We start from the raw sequence: 18,174 nt of genomic DNA on the forward strand, positions 1-18,174 counted from the left end.
GGGAGTAGTTCGTTTACTTTGTAAGGCTTCCATTGTAACTCTGGGAGTAGTTCGTTTACTTTGTAAGGCTTCCATTGTAACTCTGGGAGTAGTTCGTTTACTTTGTAAGGCTTCCATTGTAACTCTGGGAGTAGTTCGTTTACTTTGTAAGGCTTCCATTGTAACTCTGGGAGTAGTTCGTTTACTTTGTAATGCTTCCATTGTAACTCTGGGAGTAGTTCGTTTACTTTGTAAGGCTTCCATTGTAACTCTGGGAGTAGTTCGTTTACTTTGTAAGGCTTCCATTGTAACTCTGGGAGTAGTTCGTTTACTTTGTAAGGCTTCCATTGTAACTCTGGGAGTAGTTCGTTTACTTTGTAATGCTTCCATTGTAACTCTGGGAGTAGTTCGTTTACTTTGTAAGGCTTCCATTGTAACTCTGGGAGTAGTTCGTTTACTTTGTAAGGCTTCCATTGTAACTCTGGGAGTAGTTCGTTTTGTTGAAGATGCCATTGGTACCCCCCCCCCTGCATTAATTGGCTCAATTGCAAATGACATGTTCAACTAAGGCACAGCATCTTATATAAGCCAGCATTATGAAATAACTAGAAATTCCACTGTCATACAGCCCACGACCAAAGAGATGGCCAGAGATATTGGCAAAAAAATAAAGGGTACTAATGGTTGAGAAATGCAATATTAGCAATCAAATGGCTCTGCAGTGCAATAGGATAACTGCAATGGTAGCTGTAATGTACTGGGTGTGGGTGTTATTATATACAACAATAAGCAATAATGAATGGAAAAGATGTTTATATTTTCCCCCTGCAACAGGAGAAATGCAATATTGGCCAATATTAGAAGTAAAATGCACTGATATTCTTAGAATAAGCAATTTTATTAATATAGTAATAATAGAAAACCAATACACAATTTTGTTTACATTTCAAAACGTCATAGGTAGCAATATCGAGAAGTTGTGGTATTTATATAGGTTTTTATAAAATTTATTTAAAAAGTGTTTGGTCATGACAAACAACAACAATGAAAGGAAAATATTACGTTTATATCTCTCCCTTGCAATAGGAGAAATGCAATGTTGGCCAATATTATAAGTAAAATGCACTGATATTATTAAAATAACCAATATTGTTAATATAGTAATACAGCAATAATAGAAAACCTATGAGCGTTAATGCGTCTCGAAGATTTCTGCAAACTGCAGCAAAATAAAAGCTGTTATAAAAGTGTTATAAAGCTGTAGGCCTAATTTACTGTAATGTATGTAATTCAACAACGATAAAGAAATATGTTTATTATAACTCTGAAATGCAAAATTAGAAGTAAAATGGCAAGCTACTGTGTACTATACACAGTTTGAAAGTTGGTTGCGTTGAATGTAGAATGGTTTTGATAAGCGATCTTTAACAGAAAGCTGGTAGGAGCATTCACCCGTATAAAAATGTAGCAAAATAAAAAATGTTCTCGTCATGAAGGGGCGTTGTAGTTTGGCCCTAGCTTGTACGTAAGTTGTAAAGAATTTCGGCTAACGTTTTAAATAATGAAACCTTCGGTGATTGGACAAAAAACATAGGCTGATAAACGGTGTACCACAATTTCGTACCTGTAAATCGGTCTACGCCTCAAACGGTCTACGTTTATTACAAAAACCTTCGAATAAATTCGATTACAAGTAAACAGCACCATAGACTGGTAAAATGAACACGGTTTTCTCGTGAAATACGCACTACTAAATAGTTCTACAATCGGTCGCACGGCTTTATTGGCGTTTCAATTTTCGGTCTTAACTTTTATTAAACCGAGCTTTTCAAGCTTTTTGTGGCAATTTTCGTTCAAATAAATCTGTCTATTTGTGTATAATCCGATCAGATGGGTAAGTTTAAAGATAATACCGACAATTTACAAAGACTTGGTAACATATTTAAATAGGTTTAAATGTGTTTTGTATTGTCATTATACTTTAACGACTTTACATTCCGATGCTTAAATTTCTTGATGAAATTTCTAGCCAAGGGTTCGGCTCATTGTTGATGAATAATTTTCGTAAGTTGTGTGCACATGCATTTATCATAAAAACTCGCACACATCGCTCCGCTCGTTTGCTCGTGGGATAACCCATTTTAGGCTGGTTTGTAGAGCTTTATGTAGAATATTTCTCTATACAAATGGCGCACATAATCTGTATTCCATATTCGCTAAAGACAACTAAACATAATTTATTATTGACACGTAGATGTAATTGTAAAGTAATATAATATAATATATTTAGTTATAGAAATACAATAATGTTCTTAAACTTATATACAACTTCAGTTCATATCATCATACATCTTGTCACCTATCAAAATTCTCAAATATTAAATATCGGCCCTCAATTAAAGACATTTGGGCACCTCTGCTGTACATCAATATTAGTGCAATCATGCACTAATATAGCACCACACTACACGATGCAGCTACTAGTCTAGAAAACTGATAAGCAGAACAATACACACACAAAGATCATTAACTAGAAAAGGGAACAATAAATGAAAAATATTTAATCATAGAAATAAACTGAAATATTTTGAAAAAATAACAGACTATACCAGGTCATCAAACAATAGATCATTACCAGAATACGTGTGTAATTCTGATTCAATCCAAAATTTGAATTAGTTTTTCAGTCTATTTCGACCATAGCGAAGAGATAGGAAGCAAACAGTAAAACAATCAACAGTTTCAACAAAAAATGTAGTAGGCTACCGCCTAGTGTTGTATAAAAGTGTATCATCCATTGTTCTCAAACTCATAAGATATGTCTTTGAGTCTAGTAAAAAGGGAGTTAGACACTCCATACTAGACAACCATTTAAGCCGTTTATAGCCACGGCCTGAAACTGACCGACTATTGTGTATATCAACTTTTTGCAGAAACACATTGAATAACCACATTTACTAACATTGGCTGAATTTTAATATAGATCTACAACTTATATAAGTTAACCTACATTATTCTAACTGTGATCACACTGCCATGCATGACATCAAAATTTCCAATAACAAGTCTTTGCAGTATTAAATTGTAGTTACACATGGAAAAATAGACACACATGCATTAACCTGAATGAACTCAACTATGGCATCACAGTCTTGAAACTGTGGTAAATTTAACTCTTTCAGGGAAATTAGAGAATCAGCCACTGATGCAGATAACACCTGGGTAGCAAGAGCAACCTATAAAAGTTATAAGCATACAGATAAGTACACTAGCATAGCTAGATTGGCTAACCAGCTGCTAGCAAGCTACTAGCCAGCTACTAGCAAGATACTAACCAGCTACTACTAGCAAACTGCTACTAACTAACTGCTAGCAAGCTACTACTAACCAGCTGCTAGCAAGCTTCTAACCAGTTACTAGCAAGTTTCTAACCAGCTATTAGCAAGCTTCTAACCAGCTACTAGCAAGCTTCTAACCAGCTATGAGCAAGCTTCTAACCAGCTGCTAGCAAGCTTCTAACCAACTACTAGCAAGCTTCTAACCAGCTACTAGTAAGCTTCTAACCAGCTACTAGCAAGATACTAACCAGCTACTAGCAAGCTTCTAACTAGCTGCTAGCAAGCTTCTAACCAACTACTAGCAAGCTTCTAACCAGCTACTAGCAAGCTTCTAACCAGCTATGAGCAAGCTTCTAACCAGCTGCTAGCAAGCTTCTACCCAACTACTAGCAAGCTTCTAACCAGCTACTAGTAAGCTTCTAACCAGCTACTAGCAAGATACTAACCAGCTACTAGCAAGCTTCTAACTAGCTGCTAGCAAGCTTCTAACCAACTACTAGCAAGCTTCTAACCAGCTACTAGCAAGCTTCTAACCAGCTACTAGCAAGCTTCTTCTAAACAGCTACTGCTGTACTAGTGCTACTAATGCAGGAATAAAACGCTAAACTCACTTGTGAAATGATATATCATTAACCCTTCGTGTTTCAGGGTTGTCATAGGAGTAGTAATTAATGGTAAAACACTGATTTCCAGCAGATAATTGAGTGTTTTTCTTAGGCTACCTATGATCAGCCATTTCACTAATCACAGCGAAAAATCCATGCAGCATCTTTCAAGATGGCGCTTAAATTGTCGCACGGAAGTTCTTTGGTTTAGATAGGCCGATGCCATTCTAGGGGTAGTATGTGAACTCAGTATGTAATTCAGAAGTGTTTACCATTGAACTTGAAACCCCTGGAATGGCAGTGGTCATTCGCGAGTACGGAAATCTGGCCGACGCCATGTTCAGTTACAGTTTGAGTTAATTTCATTGTGTTCAATATGAGAAAGAAATCTAATTTCAGATTTAACAGCTATGGAAGATCTTGAATACACTGCTAAATCAAAGAAACAGACTACTGAGATTACTACTAATAATTTATGTAAGAGAGAGAAGGGTGTAGGTGCACAGTGCTATTGCTATTCGATGAACTGCAAAAACCGCAAGAATGGACCTTCAAAGAAAAGGGCATGACATTTCACAAGTGAGTCACTTCTACTACTAGTTCTATTACTATTGCTAAAGTCTACGACTACTACTAGTTGTGCTACTACTAGTTAGTACTGCCACTAGTTAGTTCTACTACACTAGTCCCTGGGTGAGTGAGAGTCGATCAGTGTCACTACTGAGTGTACGAGTTTGACTGTATTTTGTCGGTGATTAGATAAATTTATAAGCTAGTGAGTGAAATGTTCTTCTTTCAGAACAAAGGTTTTTTATTATTTAAATGTGGAATTTTTTTATAATAATATTTTGGAACTACAAACCATTAGGTTATTTCTAAATATTAGTAAATAATGAAATATAAAATAATAAATAATAAAATAAAAGTGTTTGTAGTGCCTATAATATTATTTATTGTTGTACCTAGATATAGTTAGCAGCAAGGAAATAAAAGTAATAATACTATTGTTATTACTACTGTTGCTAACTAACTACTACAGTTTCATTTTAACTTTTAGATTTCCAAACAAAGCAACTGAGAACTCTCGTTATTTACAATGGTATCGCAACCGCAGAAGAGTGAATAAGCTTGATCCTTGGGCACTTATCTGCAACGAACATTTCAATGATTCATGTTTTGACAACAGGTTAAAATGTTCGACTGAAGTCATTTCAAGGTAATATTTTTCAATGTTGAATGATGCTTTTTAACGATTGATTTTAAAACCATATTGTCAAGCACAGTGCTGCAAGGTTGTTCAACTTAACGTAGATATATCTAAAAAAAATTTAGAAACTTCAAACAGCACGCAAAACAGTGACAGCTGCCACAGCATGTGCTTATGAATATGTGCAGCTTAGCAGAAGATGTTGATGTGAATTTCTCTAGTAATGCATCTGTGGCAATGGTTAGTACTTCTTTGCAGTACTTCTGCAATTTGTTTGTTGTCATTTCTATTGAAATAATCTCATGGATGCAATCCATTTTTGAGTCATGCTTGATTAAGAAATTTCCATTAAAGGTTGGCTTGCAACAAAATTCACATTACAGCTGTTTGGTATCATAAGATTCACCATGTCTTACTCTGTTGTGTTGTAGGTGCAAAATATGTGGGAATGTGATTACAAACACTTAAAAGCTCAAAAACGAATAGTTAATCGCAGCCACACGAGACCGCCGTAGTTTGGATTCGCTTTCCAAAATGGCTCAAATGGGACGTAGTTGTTACAGGATGGTTTCTGTTTACACTCTCATGCAACCTCATTCGTCGAAATATTTTCACAAATATACTTCACGCATTGAATAAAATCATGTCTATTGTTCTTATGCGTCTATTTTATCGCCATTGTAATGCTGTCACTTTTAGCAGTAATATCTTATAACTTACCGCAAAAATTCATTTAATTTTTTAACCTTACCTCGAAGGAGTACATATCATTGTCTGATAATCAAGACGAGCCTGTTGGTCACCTGTGATAATCAAAAAATGCTGCAAAAATTATTTGCAAAGTATTGGGTCACATGATCAGATTACGACTTGACGATTAGATAATGCCGAAACAAAACTGTAAAGTAGCGAGCATCTATATTTGATACAGGGTCTTTGGTAAAACCCGAAGCGTTTGTCATAAACTAGTGCTACGATAAGGTTTATATTGAGCTTTTTATTGGCCTTTCAATTCACATGAGAACATCACGTGACAAGACGATAACCAAACTGTAATGAATACGTCAGAGAAATAAACAGATTCCAATCTACGGCGGCATTTTGTTTTTGATCTTTTAAGAGCTTGTAATCACATTTCCACATATTTGGCACCTACAACACAACAGAGTAAGACATGGTGAATCTTTTGATACCAAATAACTGCAATGTGAATTTTGTTGAAGTCAACCTTTAAGCTTTATGCCTAAGATGGGTGTGAATGACTTCCAGTGAAAATTACCATGTTTTCATTTTACATAGCGATATGGTGGCATTTTGAGCTGTTTTATTTTCGCTGTTGTATTGTTGTATATTAAGCGTACTATGTTTATGTGAATAAGACATTCATTTTTGTTGATTTTATGTAATTGTTATAATTGATGCTTTTGTTTAGGTGGTTGGAATAATAATTCTACTGTTACTCAGTTTAAGGCTACCTTTCGCAAACTTATCAGCAAATGTGGTGCAAAATCAGATGCTGGTAAGACAGGTAATGTTACTGCTCAAAACGGGATTCTCATCATACAGGCTACTCCAGAAGTTGATCAGTTTGTGGAACTCAATGATTTCAGATGTCAAATTTCTGTTATAGGTAACAGTATAGTCTATATAGCTGGCTACATTGTGCAAAAGCTAACTAAAGTGCTGTCGTGACATTGGCCGTCATTTGCTGGTTACCACTAAGTCAAGTATCCAGTACCGACATCTCTATACTCTACTCAAGCTACAAAACAATGGAGGATTGGTGCGTCCATCAGATGATGTTGTCAGGATCCTGCTAATTGCAGATCAATCCTTTCGTATTAATACAAAGCCAGATCCACTCCATTGTGTGGTGTATTTTATCAGTAGTGTAAGATCTAGTGATGTGTTATGCCTTGGGAAACACCTTACGGATATGGCAAATGGCATATCCAACCACTGCATCATTGATGAAAAACCTTATTCTGTCGTTTTATGATCTCCGACAGCATTATTATGCTAAAATCCTACACTCAAACTGCAAGGTCCATCTTTGTGGCATACAATACTAAAGTAGTACTTTTTAAAGGCCGGTAACAATGTAATCACTGTAATATTCATCTGCAGCTGTTGTTGTGCTGTTATTCCTAATCTGATTTAGTTCTAAGAAACTCTGATGCACCTTGGCTCAATATCCAGAGTACTACACACATCTCCTTTTACACAGTTTCTGTAACGTGTATGCATAAGTTCAATCATCTGATTCCACTAATTCATGCATTTCCTTGTTTGCATTATTTTGATTATCCTCTATCACAACTGTTTTTAATTTCCGTTTAGTTGTTGCAGTAGTTCATTCCATCTTTTACAGATACTGTATTATACATATCATACATTCATAAGCTATTATCACTTAAATCTTGAAAACGCTTTCTGTTTTGGCACCATACCTATGTGTTGTTTTTATTGAAATACTTCATGTGCTTCAAGTTTTTCTATATGCATTTATGCATATGTAATATAAATTTTAATATAATGGAACAGTTGTTATTTGCCTGAATATATCATTTGCTGGGTTAATGCATCTGTAATACAACAATTTGTATGAATAACATGGTCCACAAAAATCTATTTTACATGTACTTACCATTTGATATATCCTACTCCATATGTTATAAATAGGTTTTCTTCTATCAGGGCATTCTAAACGTTGTGTAGGAGGAATTTTCATTTACACCCAGCTAGAAAATAACTATTCAACATGTACATTTCTGTCATTTTTCACTGTTTGTTTACAAACGGAACTAACATTCGATTAGCTCTCCAATATGGCGCATACAGTACGTATCGCTATCAACGTAAAAGTCACGTGATTGCCATTCCAGAAGTTTTAAGTTCAATCGTGTTTACTATCAACAGTAATAGCGATTCCACAAATGATAACATACGCAACTGCTATGTCGGATCATTTTACCGTGTAGCGTCGGCCGACGCTCTATTTCCATGTCGAACTTTGCCGCACCATAGTTACACGCAATACGTATGAGGGATGTATTTTTTCTTAATATTTCGCACTGCTTGCGAACCTTACCGATGAGCACGCACAGTTGAAAGTCAGATCCAGGAACTAATTTGAAGAAAGGGGCGTGGATCTGTGGCCTTTTGACTCTTGCGACAACCCCAGAGCATGATTTTCTCCGCACGACTGCGTAATAGTTACATTACCTACATAGCACAACAGAAAACGAAACATGCTCACACAACTGCAAAAATAAAGGTTGAAAAGAGGGTACACCAGTTCAACAGCCTACGGGTAATGGTAATATATCGCAAGAAAGATGATATTAACACCAAAGAAACGATCACTAAACTGCAGTAGTGAAGATGACGATACTGACAGCGGTTGCGTTGTTGCTGCAGCTGACAAGTTTCAGAGACCTAACGAATATTTAAAACTCTTACCCATGTCGCAGAGTTGTCTTGCTGAAGATGCTGAATTTTTTTTGAATGAAATCAAAGATCAACTTTCAGCTTCAGTATTACTTCTGGATATCAAACAAGGAGCGCTCTTTTGGTCATCACAATTGAACAGGTAAAATACTAAATGCTGCGCAAAACTAATGTTGAGTTGCCGATTTCGAGAGTTCCGTTGTCATTATCATTGAGGTGAACTACGAAGTCGTAAACCTTTTGATCGACAAGGTATGGCTGCTTCCTGTAATTTTAAACAGAAAAAATTGGACGATTGTTGTTGGACGATATCATAGTCGGGTTCCTTGAGTTTAGTGAGTTGTATCTTAGGCAAATGGTAAAAATAATATAAGATTAATGTTATTATATGTATATGATATGTTCGCTGTTAGAACTTTATTATATGCATATGGTATGTTTACTGTTAGAACCTTATTATGTACATATGGTATGTTTACTGTTAGACCCTTATTATATGCATATGGTATGTTTACTGTTAGACCCTTATTATATGTGTATGGTATATTTACTGTTATGACTTTATTATATGCACGTGGTATGTTTACTGTTAGACCTTTACTATATGCATATGGTATGTTTACTGTTAGACTGTTATTATATATGCATATGGTATGTTTACTGTTAAACCCTTATCATATGCATATGATATGTTTACTGTTAGACCCTTATTATATGCATATGGTATGTTTACTGTTAGACCTTTGTTATATGCTATGGTATGTTTACTGTTAGACCCTCATTATATGCATATGGTATGTTTACTGTTAGACCCTTATTATATGCATATGGTATGTTTACTGTTAGACCCTTATTATATGTGTATGGTATATTTACTGTTATGACTTTATTATATGCAAATGATATGTTTACTGTTAGACCCTTATTATATGCATATGGTATGTTTACTGTTAGACCTTTGTTATATGCTATGGTATGTTTACTGTTAGACCCTCATTATATGCATATGGTATGTTTACTGTTAGACCCTTATTATATGCATATGGTATGTTTACTGTTAGACCCTTATTATATGTGTATGGTATATTTACTGTTGGGACTTTATTATATGCATATGGTATGTTTACTGTGAGACCTTTATTATATGCATATGGTATGTTTACTGTTAGAGTCTTATTACATGCATATGGTATGTTTACTGGTTAACCCTTATCATATGCATATGTTATGTTTACTGTTAGACCTTTATTATGTACATATGGTATGTTCACTGATATATCTTTACGGCATGTTTATTGTTGAACTCTTCTGGACCTAAAAAGAATTAGTATCCAGTTCAATTCTTATACTTTCATCTACAGATGGTGATGACTTATATTTTACATGTAGAAAATGTTACAAGATCTGCATGTCTTTTGTCCGATGACATCACAATACTATAGATCAGGCTCAGCCAGGGGAGTTCAATGCTCATAGAATCCTAAACAATGTACTTTTTACATAATTTTGGTGGTATGCCATTTGAAAAAGGTTTTTACCAGCCTGTTTGTTGAGAAGGCAACTCTTTAGACCAGCTCAAAAGCAACAGCAAATCGTAAAGGAGACTGCAAGTGTAATGGTAACTATTCTGATGCAGTCACTTTTGTTTCTTTCTAAACCTTTTTAACTCATTCCAAATTCACCCTTGCCCTCTGTTTTGGCTTGTTTGTAGTTGTTATCTTGCCATTCTAGATAATAGTTCCTTAAGTTGCAATGATCGAAAGCTATCGCTTGAAAATTCCCCTACTGTGATGCTTCCTTGTTTTTTTTATGTAGATGGCTGGTCGATTTCAGTTTATATTCAAATATTTGCCTTTGGCTCTTATCTCAAACTAGTTTTAAAAGCTGGCATAGATATCTCACATTCTTCATGCCCTTCTTTCTATCAGCTAAACGAAGCCTTATTATCTGACAGCCACCGTGTAAGCACCTTCACTCCTTTAGGCAATTTTAACAACATTCTTACTTATTGACTGTTTCCACGTTCTTCATACTTTTTGGAGATAGGCGGTAAAATATTACGAATTGTCTATCGTTGGCCGGAGCATGTGATGAGCAATAATTTAGTTGTACGCGTGTCCCTAATTTGGAAGTTATCTTCTTCCCTTAAAGGATACGCTATCGACGTGGTAACTGTTCTATCAATAGCTGAATTCATATATAAGATGAGCATTTGGCCACAGTAGTCTACAAACATTAACCTATTGACAATGATGTCTGGCCAGGCTTTTAATTATGTGTCAACATGCATGCGCTTACTTATTCACTGCTGGAATTCTTCTGCAGTTGTGGTCTGGTCACAGTACTGAAATCTGAATGCTATCACACTGAGTTCCCCCTACACATAGGAACACAGAAGCACCATTTATAGGCTATTATTTGCATACATACTCTGATTATCATATCACACTGCATTCATTAAAATTATCAATCGGTAAGCTTTTCAACTCACGCGAACATGTTATTGGTCTTCCAACTGTACTAAGGGGAATCTCAAAGAAAATCTGTAACTTTTTATTTGGAGAGGTAGGCTATGTTTTAATATTGTGCAAATAAATAAAAGTCGAAACAATTTTCTGTGCACACGGAGTTCTATCTATGTCCCGGAACGGATGTTAGTGTTCCAGCAATACTCATAAAACCTTCTATTGTGCACATTTTTAGGTACATGCAGATATTTGGCCTCCGGTTTACCAAGCGGGACCACATAGAGTTTGTCAAGCTTCACTATGAACTCATAGTATCCGAGGAACAGGAAACATTCATATTGGATGTGTTTGTGCAGACATTCACGAGGCTACTCAAGTATGTCTCTCACCAAGTAACCATTACATTTAGCTATTACAAAATCCTTTGAACAAACATTGATATGCGCTGATAAATTAGCCTACTGTGACTCAGACGGTTCGGGTGATAGTAGAAGAAAGAAGACAGTAGAGTTCTTTGGGTTCGCATGAATACAAAATCATTTCAGCGTTGGGTTACAAATGATTTAGCATTTTTAATTCTGATTAGGTCTCGTGTTGTGTTCGTAAGAGTGTGTAAGATATGTTTTACAAGGGAACACTATACTATACTATTTGCTGTGAATATCGTGTTACTGATAGTGACACCTAGATGATTATTAAGTCCTTTAAGAGAGCTGTCAGGGTCTAGAGTTCTTGACCCGCGAACAACAGGTTGGGTTGAAAAACTAGTTATATGGGAGGATAGGCGGCTGACCTTGAATTTAATCTGTAGGTAGAGTTAGTGCTGCACGATAAAACGATATTGCACGATAGGTGTCGATTTTGTGTGGGACGATTTCATTTTGGGGCATTTTGTAGGTCGATTCTGTAATTGGGTATAGCCACATTTTCGATATCATGTCAAGACGATAAATATCTGTGTTTAATTGGCAGAAACAACATCGGTTATCACCGGCTTTCGTGACTCAATATCGGCGCAGCATGATATTTATAAATTTATACACGATTATCGCCCCTGCAATTCTGTTTTTGGTGAAACGATACCATAATCTATATCGAGAGAGTATAACTCCCAAGTTTCGATACTGGACGCTATCGATAGCTCACAGGGCGGATATATTGTTTTGGCATTGGTGTCATATCGCACAGAACTAGGTGGAGTAGAGCCTCTTAGAGAGCTTCATTGAGAGACGAGTTACAGCACTTCAATTCAGGGACCAATCAAGCATGCATGTGTGTCTAAATTCTAAATTGATCATTTCAGTATTGTTGACCTCCACAGATTCTTGCCTAAACCAATGATTTAAAGAAAGTCGGTCTGAACTTGAGGCTTATCTTTTTTGTTTCTGCTACTGCAAAATTCATGTAGAGGGCGATGTGAACAACGAATAATGAAAACTGGATAGTGACTCGCAGTTTAGCGGCACTGATGGAGTACAGCCATATAAAAAGGCTGGCGCAGTTATGTCAAGGAAGGTTGTTGTTTGTCTGCTTTTCGGTAGCATAAGGTCAACTGGCCTGATATATGATCAGCTAGACTGAGTTAATAATTGTGCACTCTGTGTCACACACAAGTAATACCAGGTATTACCAGGCTGTCTGAGAGCCCTCTTATTCACATCACATAAGCCAAATCACCATCTCTAAATAGTTATATTTTTGACGTACTTCAAATCGTCTGCGAACTCCGCTACATCTTCTCACACACTTATAGATATTCAAAGAGAATCATGTTCTCTCTATGGAAGTTGGCATTGACGTCGGCTCGTTTATTTCCTGCGATATCTTGAAAATTGTTGATGCACTATTATATGGTTGATTTGTGTCTCCCTGTAAATTCCCAATTTTTGTAACACATTGCACCGTTGTCGAGCGATATTGCGTGTCTGACATCTTTTGGTTTGATTGTCATGAAATCCTACTGCTGCTACTAGTGAAGGAGAGTCGTGTGTGAGTTCAAGCCATTGCAAGATCGGATATAAACATACATGTGGAGACATTGGTGGTGTATTTTGAATTATGGCCTGTTACCATAGGGCCAATATGGATCACTAAACTGAATAAAATAATTCAGCGCGAATCTGAGTTCAACTGAATAACAAAATAATATATATATACATGTATATATCTGTAGATATATAAATATGATACGAGGTGACTAGAATATAACTATCTGTAGATATATAAATATGATACGAGGTGACTAGAATATAACTATCTGTAGATATATAAATATGATACGAGGTGACTAGAATATAACTATCTGAAAATGCTGATTTGGCTCACTGAAGAATGGCTGTGTTTCTCTGGTGCGGAAGACGCGGATTTGGAATTGTGTGCATGTTGAATTATCGTGTGATAAGATCACATACAAGTGTCTCCATGCTCTCGCAAGCTCTAAACATTCTATAATAATTGCGATCAACAAAACTCGCTTGACTCGCAAGTTTTTGCTGTTTCCATCTTGTGGATGCAAACCTGCAATTACGCTATGGAACTACGCTATGGAAACATAGTGAGTAAGGGGGACTGCCGGACAGCCCAATAATTCCTGGGTGTAGCGCGGAATCCAACATTCATTCAACAATTCAACACGGCGTAGCTGGTCATACATCAGGTCAATTCAGCTTGTGTTATCAAGATGTAGGCAAACCAAATGCATGCATACGTTTTTCAGTCTTAGCACTATGATGTTATTAGGGTTTTATAATATACTAATATTAGTATTTATTAACCTCTGGAGCACTTTTTAAAAATAGTTTCAGATTTGTCCTAGCGTTTGTTTACTAACATAGCATTGATAGCGATAATGTGTAGTTTACTGGGGCATCCATAACTGATTGACTCTTTGTGACAGGAGGAGGGAACTGTTGAGCCCAGAAGAACTTTGCCTACCTTGGAGACCGGCGTACAAGCTTTGGAAGTTAATGAATGATACAAAATTCAGATATTTTCCCGAGTAAGATGATGATCGTTGTTTTAGCCTTTTAGGGAAAACATTTTATTCTTTCAAGCAATTTTGTGTATTTAAATGAACAATTGAAATATGAGATTTACTAACTTGGATTATCATAATAAACCATAAATATATAAGAGTCAGAATGAGCGGCTTGATAGAGCAACAGATTTCTGTTGTAGACGATTTTTTGATCAGATTAAAAATAAATATATAAATGTAGCTTAAAGTTACTGTAACTGCAGACTGTTTTCAATCTGTATAAGCCATTTTCTTCTTTCAACAAATTTAAAAAAAGATCAAGTACATCATACAGAAATATCTTATGGAGTATATATTACATTATTACCATCAAGTACATCATACAGAAATATCTTATGGAGTATATACAACATTATTACCATCAAGTACATCATACAGAAATATCTTATGGAGTATATATAACATTATTACCATCAAGTACATCATACAAAAATATCTTATGGAGTATATATAACATTATTACCACATAGAAGCCTTACAGATTGGCTCAACATATATGTTTTGATACAAATATACTATAATTTAGTGCGTGTGAGAAACCTGTTTGGCTGATTTAGTTGTCGGCTGCGTGGAGGAGCTTAAAGGCAGTGTTAGGAAGAGTTCATAAACTTTGGTGTAGCTTTGACTGTTCAATGGTCTGTCAAATGTTTACACATGATCATCATCATGAATCATGAGCATGATTTACCTCCTGAAAGAGGTAACAAGAGTAACTGAGCAATTCTTGATTGCTGCTTGTTTAATTATTGTTTTGAGTGTAAAATACTTTTAAACAAAAACTGAAAATGTTTTTGGATATACAGCAATCTTTTGCTATTTGGAGTTTATCTTTCGCCGCTTTAGTACTTTGCGAGATAAAAAATATTTAATTAAATATTAATGAAAATAAATAAAAAAGATAGATACATAAACATCTCTCATGCTGGCCCAGAGAGATCCCTCTGAGAGCATCATTGCGCTAGCGGGTGTCGACTTTCGCTAGTTTCCTGTAACGTTTAGTGAAGTGTAAAAGCGCTATGATTTTGTAACGCCTTTCATCATTTTTTAAATGCGCGCAACTCTCAAAACTGTATAACGACCTACTAATAGGAGGAAAACTAGAATTAATGAAAAGGTCTGTAGTTATGAGTTTTAGTAGCTTCTAGTTCGCCGACTTTTGTTTTTCGTGGATTTCGAACGCCGGTCTCGATTAACCGCAGAAGGTGAGGGATTACTGTATATATTATATATATATATATAAGCTTATATATTCATGAGGTACAACAACATGTACAGGCCTTGAGGTCTCAGTATACCTATTCACTCAATTCACGGAGAGTGCCTATCATAGGTATACACCTATATATATGCATCTTTCTACCCATCTTTGCATGCAGGATAAGTAAACTGATACTCATTGGATAAACAGGAATACTACTATTTGCATTTGTGTAGTTACTGCATGTATGAGAGCTAGAGTCTAGACATGAATACTAGTGTACTCTATAGTAATCTACCAGCTATTGTCACGCGCTTCTTTCTTTGTATTTTCCAATTCCTATTAACGGATGACTAATAATTTTTTCTTTTTTTTGTGTTTTTATTTACTCTAGGTCAGGCAAGAGCCAGTTGAAGACTTTCATAGAGCACTGCAGAGCGTAAGTCTCAGTGTATCAGCAAGTACATTATCCTTACCCAGTGTACTTGGAGTATGGTGTGGCTGAACAATCTGTTAGTACATTATCCTTACCCAGTATTCTTGGAGTATGGTGTGGCTGAACAATCTGTTAGTACATTATCCTTACCCAGTGTTCTTGGAGTATGGTCTGGCTGAACAATCTGTTAGTACATTATCCTTACCCAGTGTTCTTGGAGTATGGTCTGGCTGAACAATCTGTCAGTACATTATCCTTACCCAGTGTTCTTGGAGTATGGTCTGGCTGAACAATCTGTCAGACATGAATTTGCACAAAATTTTAGTAGACTTTATCAGAAAATACATATCGATATTTGACTATCATTTGTGATTGTTTTGGATGTTTGAGGTGATCTGATTGCCAGAATGTTTCAAGATTAAAATTGATAAAACTTGATTACAATTAAAACGCTGCAGTGGTTTTTACATAAGATCACAAAGTTTTACGCTTTTGTTTTGTATTGCTAATAAATTTCAAACACTTTTATTCAAAGCATTGTTGTAGGCACTCAATATAAAAAGTATATAATTTTAATTCAAAGCAAACATATGCTAAATATATATAGCTTACTAATATAGTTTCATTGCAATTTAATTGTAATATATTAATATAGTATAATAGTATATTAATATATTGAATTTAATTCAAAGTTGTTTGCTAACACTTGGAGGTATTCTAAAGGTTGCCTTATACCGCTAAAAATATTGCACTAGAAATTGTCACGCCAAAAATTCTGCGCCAGAATGTCTGTGTCAAGAAGTGCCATTTTGATAATAACGATAACTATCTCCTTCAAAGTTAATATGTCAATGAGAAGACAACTCCAATTTATGACTCTGTCCTACTGTCATCTTTTTTATATACTGAAGCAATAATTATTTGGTTTGAATGTTGTCGTATTACTTCAGCCTTCTTAAGTTCTAAAGTTACTGTTTTTTACAAATATGTAGTAAGATGTTTATAACTAATTGAAATTGTTTTCTTGTTTTTGCAGGTATTTTCCGGTGGAGTCAACTGCAGAGATGCTTGCGGAATGGAAACATCTCTTCTGTCCTCTCGACTATTCTATACAACAAGCCTTGAGGCTGTTTGACCTCTTCCTTCCTACAGTCGGGCCCCCCGAGAGTCACTCTCAAATGTACAGGTCTGTAACTACATTGTAGTTCGCTTTACAATCTTTATGTAGTTTATAAATGTATGGCTAGAGGTCATTGGACTATCTAGACATCACAGTTCATAGTATGGGGCAGTTTTAGCTCTGAGGGCTTATTGCAGTGCTATAAAGTTGTATTACTAGTATAATGGTTTCCTAATACGGTAATACCCTGAGGTACGAGCTTAATGCGTTCTGGGACCGAGCTCGTAAGTCAATTCACTTTTATCTTAAATTATTTTTTCTTATATGAAATAACGAAATACAAATTAACCTGGTCCCACTCTTTAAAAACAACACGTAAAAACAGGAAATTACAATGGAAAGCATGGTTTTACATTTTCTAATTTACCACCCACGCTCACAGAGTAACGATTACCTATCTAGTTGTTATGATCTGCAATAAGATTAACATTATGTAGAATACTGTATGGACCCCTTACCTTTGAGACAGACGGTAGCTAACGGCAGCGAAAAAGAGACTTGAACGCAACGCGCTCGATGCGCTACACTCTTGTTACACCAAAAACACAATAAACTTCACAATAAACTTGGCATCCACACACCTGAAAATAAGTTTCAGTCTCACGTCATACCAAACTTAATTCTAATTTTGTTTTCATTTTTTTACTCCTCCTCTTCCGGTTTTTGTCTCGCTTTCACTATAACCTTTAGCTGGCTTTTCTAAAACTTTTCCAAGCTCACTTGAAAAAGTTTTAGAAAAGTTTCTGACAAAAAAGATTGGGCGATGCTGTTTTTGTAAGAGTCCTCACGCATACTCGCTTATCAAGAACTGTCTCGTAAGCTCGTATTTCAAATTTGTCTCATATCTCACGGCAAAATTTGCTTGGAACTTTCCTCCTACCTCAAATTTCTCGTATTTCGGCACACTTGTATCTCGGGTATTACTGTGTTACTGTGCTTTACGCAAATGTTAATGAATCAAAGGAAGCAAGACAGTATTTATAAGAGCAAGTAGGTAGATATGATGTTATTATAGTATAATATCATCATATCTATAATATCGGTAGTAGAATGTCAGTTGGGAAAGTTTAAGTGTAACTGCAGCTATCCAATCAGGTCATACATACTTAGGATCACCTTAACGTATGATGTGAAACTTAAGCAAATATTTGATGAGATAATATAGCGAGTTACCTCAAATATTTGATGAGATAATATAGCGAGTTACCTAAATTATAACAAGTTTCAAGTATTTTTTTAAGGCTGGTGTACCGCTAGTTTCTTTTTTAGCCTTGCA

At 35.6% G+C, this 18,174-nt stretch overlaps 1 protein-coding gene across 2 annotated transcripts in view; it reads left to right on the forward strand.

Moving 5' to 3' along the window:
* The first annotated feature begins 8,566 nt into the window (after positions 1-8,566).
* The window catches only part of LOC137399284 (proteasome activator complex subunit 4-like), a 102,163-nt gene continuing 92,555 nt past the window's right edge, over positions 8,567-18,174 (forward strand). Inside the window, exons 1-5 of one of the 2 annotated variants that reach the window (XM_068085320.1) lie at positions 8,567-8,721; positions 11,283-11,423; positions 13,944-14,045; positions 15,677-15,721; positions 16,755-16,904. In XM_068085320.1, the coding sequence (XP_067941421.1) occupies positions 8,594-8,721; positions 11,283-11,423; positions 13,944-14,045; positions 15,677-15,721; positions 16,755-16,904 (566 nt within the window). In that variant the 5' untranslated portion in view covers positions 8,567-8,593. The remainder of the gene's footprint in view (positions 8,722-11,282; positions 11,424-13,943; positions 14,046-15,676; positions 15,722-16,754; positions 16,905-18,174) is intronic. The other variant, XM_068085321.1, reaches the window with a different exon arrangement.

This window comes from Watersipora subatra, chromosome 7, assembly GCF_963576615.1.
Source record: "Watersipora subatra chromosome 7, tzWatSuba1.1, whole genome shotgun sequence".
NCBI classification, from domain to species: domain Eukaryota; kingdom Metazoa; phylum Bryozoa; class Gymnolaemata; order Cheilostomatida; family Watersiporidae; genus Watersipora; species Watersipora subatra.